The sequence below is a fragment of the Gymnodraco acuticeps genome, unplaced genomic scaffold (genome assembly GCF_902827175.1).
Source record: "Gymnodraco acuticeps unplaced genomic scaffold, fGymAcu1.1, whole genome shotgun sequence".
Lineage (NCBI taxonomy): Eukaryota > Metazoa > Chordata > Actinopteri > Perciformes > Bathydraconidae > Gymnodraco > Gymnodraco acuticeps.
Window position 1 is genome coordinate 113,575 of NW_022991390.1, and position 10,937 is coordinate 124,511.

The 10,937-nt window shown below is 46.7% G+C and overlaps 1 protein-coding gene across 1 annotated transcript; it reads left to right on the forward strand.

Annotated features, from left to right (window-relative positions):
- The first annotated feature begins 339 nt into the window (after positions 1 to 339).
- On the forward strand, positions 340 to 10,199 carry inhbb (inhibin subunit beta B). Its single transcript, XM_034241354.1, has 2 exons — positions 340 to 1,384; positions 7,903 to 10,199. The coding sequence occupies exons 1-2, from the start codon at positions 997 to 999 to the stop codon at positions 8,721 to 8,723; spliced, it is 1,209 nt and encodes a 402-aa protein (XP_034097245.1). The 5' UTR covers positions 340 to 996; the 3' UTR covers positions 8,724 to 10,199.
- Positions 10,200 to 10,937: the final 738 nt, after the last annotated feature.

The window sequence follows — 10,937 nt, forward strand, 5'->3', positions numbered from 1 at the left end:
CTATAGTTTTTATAAACATTAACTTAATTCAAATTGTTCTTTATTATTATCATTATTGTAATTATTATAATTTTTGAACTTTGTTTTAATATTCTGAATTAATGATATAAAAAGACAGACATATAACTGTGTTTTAATTTGTTTCAGAAGTTATATTTCGTTGAGTGTAGGAACAGTGATCTTACATGAGTCACAGAGACACAACCATAGCTTAAAGGATCCTAAAGTTGCATGACGACATCACTTGATTCAAAGAGGTTTGCGTTACAGCCGGCGTGTCACCATAACAAAACCGTGTTCCATCAGTGCGTCGTGGCTCTGAGGCGTAGTAGTGAATAATCCCCTGCGTCCAGTTGGTGGAAATCCCCACGTGGTTTACGACTCCTGTATAAAAACTTTGGATGTGCGGAGCCCCCGTTGTCGCGATCTCAAAGGAGCAGAAGGTCTCAGTGAGCAGCATCCCGCAGGAAGCACGGAGCTGCACATACAGCTGCGCACCGGACACGGTACCCAAGCCAGGCGCGTACACAAAAGGCACGGGACTCCGCGAGATTTGTTGTTCTCTGTGGAGCTGCAGCTGTGCACGTTTGAATGGGAGAGAGCGGACTGAGCACCTTTGGACACTAAGGTTCTTGTTTCTATTTAGTCTTATCTGCTTTGTTTTGGTAGATTACGCGTCTGACGGGAGCGTGTTATGACAGAAGCGCGTCAACTATCCAAACTTGTGTCACTGAGAGGGATGAAACTTTGCTTGTGTGCAGAGAAAAGCCGCATTGCTGGATCCTGAATGCACAATGACTGCCTGGAGTTAATTAGCCCCAAAGTTTCAGCAGCACTCTGGGAATATTTCATTGGCTTCTCTGGATATCTCTGTTTTGGAAGTGGATGTTCTCCCCGGAACTTGAAAAGAAACAAGAACAGCTTTAACTTAAGAGTGTAATATTTCCCCCCCTTCTTTTTGTTGTTGTATTGTATTCGGACTGTAAACTAGGGAAAATGAGCATCTACGGTGTGACTTTGTCCTGTTTGGTGGCGTGCGTTCTGTCCGTGCGCTGCAGCTCGGTGGCCGGGGTGGAGGCTCAGAGCTCTCCCCTGGAATCGTGCGCGTCCTGCGGCCTCAGGGCTCCGGATCAGGCGGAGCGGGTAAATATAGACTTTTTGGAGGCGGTCAAGAGGCACATCCTGAACCGGCTGCAGATGAGAGACAGACCCAACATCACGCACCCCATCCCGAAGGCTGCGATGGTGACGGCTCTGAGGAGGCTGCACGCCGGGAAAGTGCGCGAGGACGGCCGGGTGGAGATCCCCAGCTTTGACGGACAGGCTGCGTACAACAACGAGGTTCAGACGGAGAACTCGGAGATCATCAGCTTCGCAGAATCAGGTAATCATCAATAATTCATCACACACATCTGAAACGACCATTCGGTGAACCCACTCACCTTTTGAGTTGATGTAACAGGTAGCCGCGGGAAGCAGGTGAGTTAATAACTTAACATCACTCAGATGAAATGTCATTCTGCAGAGCTTATCATGCTGAAATGACTGAGCAGCAGAGATGAGATGAACACAAAAGCCATAAACTAATTGGATCCTCTCATCATTTGTTCATCTTCTTATTGCATCGCAATTCAGCCCTGCCTGGTGTTAAATCCTCCTGTTTTAGCCCAATACAATTTCAAAAAGGAATCAAACTAAAGACAGAGTCCTTAAATTACCACCATGTGTTGTCTAGGGGATAACAAGAGCCTCTGAATCCAATTTCATCACTAAAGCTGTGCTCACACTCAATACTCCAAAGTATAAAGCCCTCTTTTAAATACGGACAAAGTCCCTCAATTGGCCATTTATCCCTTGCTCTAAGAATGTGTATCTAACTAATTCTCACAAGTCCAAAGAGAACACCCTTTCCTCACACACGCACGCATGCACGCACGCACACACACACGCGCACACACACACACACACATGCACACACACACACACACACACACACACACACACACACACACACACACACACACACACACACACCACACACACACACACACACACACACACACACACACACACACACACACACACACACACACTAAAATAATCTGCGCTTGACAGAATCCAATAATTGTCAGTTGGCAGTGTGAGAACCGACACAAACTGTTAGTTTAACAAAAAGAAAAAAGAAAACATACAATTAAATACACCAAATAGGGTATCTTACACACACACACACACACACACCACACACACACACACACACACACACACACACACACACACACACACACACACACACACACACACACACACACACACACACACACACACACACACACACACACACACACACACACACACACACACACACACACACACACACACAAACAACCACATGTAAAACCATCCTGTAGTTTCCCATTGGCCCTGCCGCTACAATTAGCCTGAATGGGCTGCTTGGTCCCACCTTCCGATGGGAATGATCTGAGCTCTTCATGACAAGGGAACAAAAGCCGGGCTATTATTATAAGAGCACTGTGTGTTCCTGCTGAACCCAACATGTCAACATGGAACAGAGGGGGAAAAAGCAAGGAAAACAAAAGAAACTGCTCAGAATAATGCATGAGACATTTGAGTGTGTGGGGTTGGATTGGGGGAGTGTGGGTGGATGGTGTTGGTTGATGGTGGAAGGGGGGTGATATTGTGTGCCCATATTGCAGTGTTGTAAAGAATGCTTTTGTCGTTCTAAAGGTTTGCTGGGCTCCTTTGCTTCTTCTTCTTCTTCTACTTCTGTGTTTTTTTTTCTGGTTCCATTCTTCCTCACACCTTTGAGCCTTTGTGTGGCATTGTAGCATGGAGCTGGCTGGGCTCCCTGCTCCCTGGACCCCGTCTGCCTCCTGGCCAGCTGGCTCACGCCCCCCAGATCGGATGCTGCCAGCCGGGGCACGGCTCAGAGGAAAGGTCTCCAGAAAACTCTGCAGCCAGGGGAGCTTGTCCCCCCAAAGCATAAGGGAGCCTGAATTGTTGTTGTCACAGGCGGGTTGGGGGGTGAGGTTGGCACATGTATAGCCAACAGTAGCCAGTGAAGGGATGTGGATAGGTGTGGGTCAGCTGGCCCCCCCTCAGCACAGGGTTAACTGCCTGCTTGTCAGCCAGGCAGCCTCTTATCTCTGGTTGCGGCAGCACAGAGGGGAGAGGTCTGCCAAGCGGCCCCGGGCAGGTGAGGGAGACGATGCCAATCGCCTTTCTCTCCTGACATGGTCCCGTGGGTCCTCGCTGAGGGATTTGGTGTCCCGTATCCACGGAAGCGGAGCGGGGAGCACAGTCAGGAGTGGAGGGGAGGACGAAAGAGAGAGGGGTCGATGGAGAAGTTCAGATCGGCACTTCTTGATTGCTCACTATTGCCGTTCGGACCCAGTGAACTCGCGGCGAGCGGTCCAAGACGCTGACTTCATTATGGAAGGTCATTAACTCCGGCCCGGTTCCTCCAGAGGACTCGGGTTGGCCAGGTTTACTTCAGGACACCACTCATTCATGAGGAGCTGTCAGTCAGGGTCCTGCTGGACCTGGTCCAGACATTTTCCACATTCACCCTCAAGTGTGTGTTTCAGTCCTCACTGGGCCTGGCTGCCTCTCTATAGATTGTGATACTATAAATGATGTATGCAACGTTATTAAAAATGCCCCTCAAAAAGCTTTAACAACAACAGAGCCAGTGCTGCTGCGGAGGCCTTAACCTCTCGTCACCTACGCATCTCTGCCTCTCCATCCCCTCACCCCCTCACCCTATGTGGAATTCCTGGAGTGCTAGACAGGAGCACTCGTCTGCTCATGGTCCAGTCCTGCATGCTTCACGCTGCACCCTGGTCCTTCCACGGCGTGTGGTCTTGTCGACAGCAGCTTTGACTAATGACTGTGGGGCGGCCTGCCTCCATGGCCTCCTCCCTGACTTGGTGGCACAGGTGGGGACATGCTGAAGCAGCTCTTTATCCTCCACACAAGCCCACCCAGGTGTCCTGCCTGCTGATACTCACTAGGAACTTCTCCACTGCGGGGTCAGGCGAGGCGTGTCCGGGCAGCTCTAACACTGCATGGAAAGAACAATTTGTTCCTTCAAAGGACCTCAGTGGAGAAAGTCTTGTGGTATGTTCAGGGTTGGGTTGTAACGGAATGTAACGGTGTTAGGTAATCAGAATACAAAAATCAAGTAGGCTAACTGTATTCAGCTTGCGTTACATTTGAAGAACGAGTAATCTGATTATAGTTACTTTCGTAAACCTGAAGTGAATACATTTTGGAATACTTATATACTTAAATAATTATTGGTGGAAAAGTTTCCTCACAAAATGTTGTCATTACCGGCAGATCTGTGTGCACCGCGCTGCAGCGTGTCTGTGAGCGAGAGAGAGAGAGAGAGAGAGGAGAGAGAGGAGAGAGAGAGAGAGAGAGAGAGAGAGAGAGAGGAGAGAGAGAGAGAGACGAGAGGAGAGAGAGAGAGAGAGAGAGAGAGAGAGAGAGAGAGAGAGAGAGAGAGAGAGAGAGAGAGAGAGAGCTGCAGCGTGTCTGTGAGGCCCCGCCCCCGCACCCAGATGAGAGAGAGATCTATTTTTAAATATATTGAAAGTTAGAAACGGAGATGGTTCGATAAGATGTGCAAGATAACGTTTATGTAGCATTTCTTTATTGTTGAAATGATGACATTTATAACGGGATAAATCAAAGTGAATGGCCTGCTGCTGCTGAATGCCTGGGGCAAGTGACTGGAAAAAGTAAAAAAAAAGTTATTACATCGTTTCAGATAATAATAATAAATAATAATGATAATTCATTCTATTTAGACGCGCCTTTCAAAGACACCTTACAATTCATAAAATATTCTAAGGAAAGGTTTAAGACAGGACAAAGAATGCAGTCCGGGGGATGTTTGTTATGTGGGGTGCAGATGAGAGGGAGCTGTCCAGAATGACACCAAGATGTCGTGTTTGAGTTGTGCTCTTGATAAGCCATTAAAACAGTAAAACAAGTGTCTCCTGCTCACCAAAACATACCCATCTGTTATGGAAAAAGAAAGTATTCTAAAAGTCATCTAAAAGTCATCTGAATACTTTTTTAAGACACGTAACTGTAACTGTATTCGGATTACTTTCAGAGCCATGTATTCAGTATTCAGTAACTAATTACATTTACAAAGTAACCCTCCCAACCCTGGGTATGTTTGTATGTACTGTCAATACAAATGGAGCCAAAAGATCAAGATTGTTTTTGATACTGACAGAGACTAAAACATGTCAGCTCTACTCAGTTGACTCCTCAACGTTTGTTTTAGTAGCCTTTGACCATACCACGTGAACTTTATCATGTCTTTGGTCACTCGTCTTGGGATTGTAGATATTTAAATTGAGTTACTTCATTCTGATTCAAGTCCATGTGCTGCAGAGCCCCTACTGAAGCGTCCTGTGATGAGGCTGGCCTGTCTGCAGCTCATAGTTGTTGCAGTAGTCTTATCCTAAATCTCAGAACGATACTGAGATTGACTGTTCTGTTGTTGTGGAGGTGATGCTTTCATACGTTTAGTCTTGGTTTCTGGTACAAAGCATCAGCACTGGGTGTTGTTTGATGCTTCTTGTGATAACTGAGAGCTGTCATATGGGGATAAAACAACTATTTACCCGTCCTTTTCCAGCAATGATTCCTATCATTTAATCATCACGCTTTAAGATTCAGGATAAAGATTTAGGCTTCATCGTCATATGCAGTAGCTTCAGTGTAGGTATGGCAATGAACATCTTAAGTACCAGGCTCCTCTAACAATGCAACATAAATAAAAAGGGCAAGAGAATGTTGTGGGACTAATGTAATGCATTGTCCTATCCTATATGATGGTATAATTGATGTCATGAGGTTTTAAGATGTAGTAGTATTGGTCAGTCAGAAAAATGTATCTAGTGAAGACTCTATGTATTGTTGATTGGCATTGAGCACTATTTTATGACATTTAATGAATACTTTCTTTAAATGGTGGATTGATTGACAACATAAAGGTCTGAAGGTTTCCTTCAAACGAATCAAATCGTGTGTAACTGTTAACCATGCATCAGTTATACCCCCCAGCTCTGTATGAGCAGTGTGTGCTCACCCTTTTTCGAGCTCGGAGCTGTCGAGGCAAGTAGGAAGGCACGGTGCTAATGAGGTGAGGTTAGTTACTTGTAGCCCTGAGGCGCCTTTACGCCCGTGGAAGCTGCTGCTCCGCTGATTCCTTTATATCGCTCACTTCAGATTCATTTCAATACGTTCCCACTGTGCACTTGATACATTGCCCAAAGGCTCGGGTATTGAGAAGGCTGATAGTTGATGTATTGCTAACCGTGGGGTTGGGTGTGTGTTCATGGCTGGGTGCAAATGTGTGTGAAGTGCTTGAGCTCCCAGCTGACATGCTACAGAGTGGAGAGCTGGTCTCAACAGGTCCCTGTGTGAATGTAAAGCCGCGGTTTACAGGAGGAAGAGGCGTGAGGCGCTTTAGAGAGGGGGGGCCCCGTCTTTGGTGGCCACCTGTTGACACTGACACACACTAATCAGTCGGCAAACAAAGTCATTTAGCTGCTTTCAAAGGCGCTGCTCCGCTTGAGCACATTGTACCAAATCTCCTGAAATGGAAACCTTTCAAGTTACCTCGGGGGAATTTGGAAGACATCATTAGGCTTAGAAAAAAAATACTGCCAGGGAGAGCCCATGGCCACCTTAAGACTCCCGGGATCTCTTCATTGTGCGGCTGTAGAATGTAGCCAGTGTCATGTAAATGGCTTTTATTTTTGCTTCATCATGCTTTTTGCTGGAAAGCCACGCGTTTGAAAGGCGGCTGCAGCGCGGCTGTCTCCCCGTGCCTCACAGCCCGCTTTGTGCTGTCACTCTCAGGGTACTCACACTGGAGGGAGGGGGGGGAAGGGGCGGGGTAGGGTGGTAGTGGGGTTCGGCAGGGGGGGGTAATAACAGCGAACTCAATGAACCCCCTGGGGGCCTTGGCCATGTCCGCCACCCTCCCACCTTTCCCACTTGCATCCTTCCTGCTGTCCTTCGTCTTCTCCTCTGTTCCTCTTTATCCCTCTTTCGCTCTCTGTCTTTTTGGCCCCCGTCACTTACAAAGCTGGACTTGGGGCCAACTGGGCCTGATCCCAGAACCGGCCCGTCACAGCTGGCCTATCAGGAGTAGCCACGAGGTCACCTGATAGTGATTGAGGGCTAACAGAGAAAACAAGGGGAAACCAGCCCTTTAGAGCCAGAGCTGTTCACTTCTTGGGAGTTTCTTTTGCTTTCCATGTGGGCACATGCACGTGCATTTACTGGAAATGAACCCAAGCTTTCTTATGGCCCTCAACAGCAGATAAGGTTTGCTCAGTTTTCATGGTGATGGTTCAAGTTTAATCAAGTAAAGAATTTTGGAAACGTGAGGTCAGAGCTCATCCTCACCTGTCCTCAGATCAGCTGTTAGAATGAGTGTTCTTTGTCAAATCACTATTTCTAAAGTCACAAGAACTCACTATTGTGTATAAATCATTTTCATCTCGTATTGCAACTAATTTGAAACATGCTATCTATACGTTTTGTTTGCATCTCACATATTTATCTATTATTACCATAAGCAGTATTTTATTTCACTGTGCAGCATTCTACTTTTAGCTCATCTTATCCTGCATCACTTGCATATTAGTCTTGCAACATTGTTTTCCTTTGTTTACGTCTTATAAATATTTATGTTGCATGATTGGAGGAGCCTGAGAGTTAAGATTTTGATAACTACACTGTAGCTGTGCATATGACAATAAAGCTTTTGAACTTTATGTTGTATCATTATGTTGGATGGATGTCAGATTGAGAATGAACCATTCCTGTTTTTATTGTCTCCAACAGATGATCGCTTATCTGCCAAGTCCACCCTGTACTTCGTGGTCTCCAACGAGGGGAACCAGAACCTGTACGTGTCCCAGGCCAACCTGTGGCTCTACTTCCGCGTGTTGCCAGCCGGTCCTGAGAAGGGCCTCCGGAGGAAGGTGACGGTCAAGATCCATTACCAGGAGGCCGGGACCACCAGCAGTGCAGAGGGAGGCCCCGGGGGAGGAGGGGGAGGGACCGGTCGCTGGGCCCTGGTGGAGAAGCGTGTGGATCTGAAGCGCAGCGGCTGGCACACCTTCCCCCTCTCGGAGGCAATACGAGCTGTTTTCGGGAAAGGCAACCGGCGGCAGGACCTGGAGGTCCACTGTGAGGGCTGTGAGACGTCCGGTGTGGTCCCGGTGCTGGTGGACCCCCTGGACCCCTCCCACCGGCCCTTCCTGGTGGTGCGAGCACGACAGGTGGACGGAAAGCATCGCATCCGCAAGAGGGGGCTGGAGTGTGACGGCACCGTCGGGGGCCTCTGCTGCCGACAACAGTTTTACATAGACTTCCGCCTCATTGGCTGGAATGACTGGATCATTGCACCAGCTGGTTACTACGGCAACTACTGTGAGGGCAGCTGCCCGGCCTACATGGCGGGCGTGCCGGGCTCGGCTTCATCCTTCCACACCGCCGTGGTGAACCAGTACCGCATGAGAGGGATGAGCCCGGGCTCGGTGAACTCCTGCTGCATCCCCACCAAGCTCAGTACTATGTCCATGCTCTACTTCGACGATGAGTACAACATCGTGAAGAGGGACGTGCCCAACATGATCGTGGAGGAGTGTGGCTGCGCTTGAGTCCGCTCCCTTCACTGTTGTTGAACTCGGAACAGTCAGAATGGCCTTTTGTACAAACAGGACGTTATTGTACGGTACACATATACAATATATCTATACCTACTGTATGTGCGAGCAACACGCACACTGGCACGTCTCGCAAATGCAAGCGTCAGCGCAGTCCAGTGTCCACGTGTGCATGTGTGTGTTTGCAGGTGTTCGTGCGAGTGTGTGTATTTATCAGACTGAGTGACATGCTTGCCGTCCGTGTTTTGTCCGCTCAGCAACGACTGGTCAGTGATGGGTCGAGAAGGGAACGATTATATCACCAAATGATACTTTGCTCTAGTTTGCCATTTCTAGTCAAAAATAATGGCTCATCATCTCCTCTTGAATGAAGATAACAAGCGCTTAAGGAAAGTGACAGGATCAGCCATCGCCGAGGACATTATTGGCGTAGCCCCAACACTCCAGACCCCGCTCCTCGGACCCTCTTAAGTAATTTAAGCACATGACAAACTTTTGTTTTTTATAAAGCACTGACAATTCATCAGTTTATACACTTCAGAACACCAGCACTTCCCTACTCTGCCGACAGACACAGTCCGACTGTCCTCTCTGGTGGAATTAGACGGGCAGCGCTTAATGCCTTGCAGGATTATACCTCCAGAGAAAGGCAGAAGAAAGTCCTCCACAGAGCTGCTGTCCTCCTGCTGACTATGGGCCTCCACTTCCTGCTTGTCCAGAGAGGTGCAGGCCCTGCTACCATGACAACCAGGTGAAGGTAGACCTCATAAGTGCACTTCACTTGAGCACTTGCAGCGACGGAGAGAGAACGGTCCGCTGAGGCTCAGTAGGATCCCCCCCCCCCCCCACAGTGCAGTGCAGCACTTCCAGAAACTGAAATGCACACCCTGATAGCACTTGTATAAAGAAATGCCTTCCAAGGGTACTGAGTGTCCTGTCCTATCGCTTAATAAGTGCCACATGAGCTATGCAATGTATAGTAACCTATCCCCATACCCAGCCTGCTCTATTAGACTCAATCCTCTTCTCTCCTTCTCTCTCGCTTCAATCCTCGACTCTTTATCAATACTTGAAATGTAATCTATCGCTTCCTTTCCTAAGCGAATGATTGTTGTGACGTTTGCACTGAAAAGTTGCGGGATTAGTGACACACAAACTGCCATTGAAAAGTTATTTTTATAGAAGTAAATTGAATTTAGTTTCAAATGTATTTTACCTAATTAAAGGAACCAAAGAGGCCAATATTTGAGCTATTGTACTAAGATGGCAAGGCCATTGAGTTACTGTGTACAATACTGTTTAATCATTTTGCAATAGGCTTACCACTGTATCAGGGTACGATGTATGATTTCATTTCTTAGCTCTATTTTCATTCTCTGTTTTGTACAATAAGCAACACTTCATTTTTTCATCTTTAATTCTATTTTTGTTTCAGTTTTCTATTTAATAAGACAGTTATTTTAGTTCCCGTCTAAGAATCATTTAGTCAAATAAATGTCATCTGTACAGTTTATGTAAAATAAAATGTTTTCTTAAATATTTTGTAACCTTAAATTCTTTCCTGTGTCATGTTTGTGGTTTTTTCTCTTGATGAGGTTGGGCCTACAGTATATAGTAATCCTGATGTTATGGGCGTGTAGCTCAATAAACAAAAAGGTGAGGCAGAAATAGTTGGGTACCGTCTGTCACACACGCGGTCCTCGTCTGTACTGGTTGAAACATAAAAATATCTGTCTGTCAGGAGTGTCTCTTTGAGCTGTAGAACAGTAATTACAACCATGATTAACAGCTCCCTGGCATCCTCAGAGCTGCCAGCCTGCAGAGCCTCACATACCTGCTGACTCCTATCTGACGTCTGCTGGTGTGTTCGCATCACTGGGGAAGAAGTACTCAGATCCTTGATTCTAAAGTTCTAAAACCTCACTGAAAACACTACATGTCAAATCCTGCTTTTAAAACTGAAAGTATATTTTAATATCAGTGAGATGTACAATAGAAATACTGCAGTGTTTACTATTATAACATTTTTCCAGATTATAATTGCTGCTTCCTCGTTGCATATTGCTGCTGAGGCTGTTTAGGGTTGTGCTCAATTTAACTGCTAAACATATTAAGTTTATACTAGTTGAACTTGCAGCAATGGGTCACATGTGATGAGATCTTCACATATTGGGAGCTTTGTCTGAGAACTAATTATCTCTAAAGCTT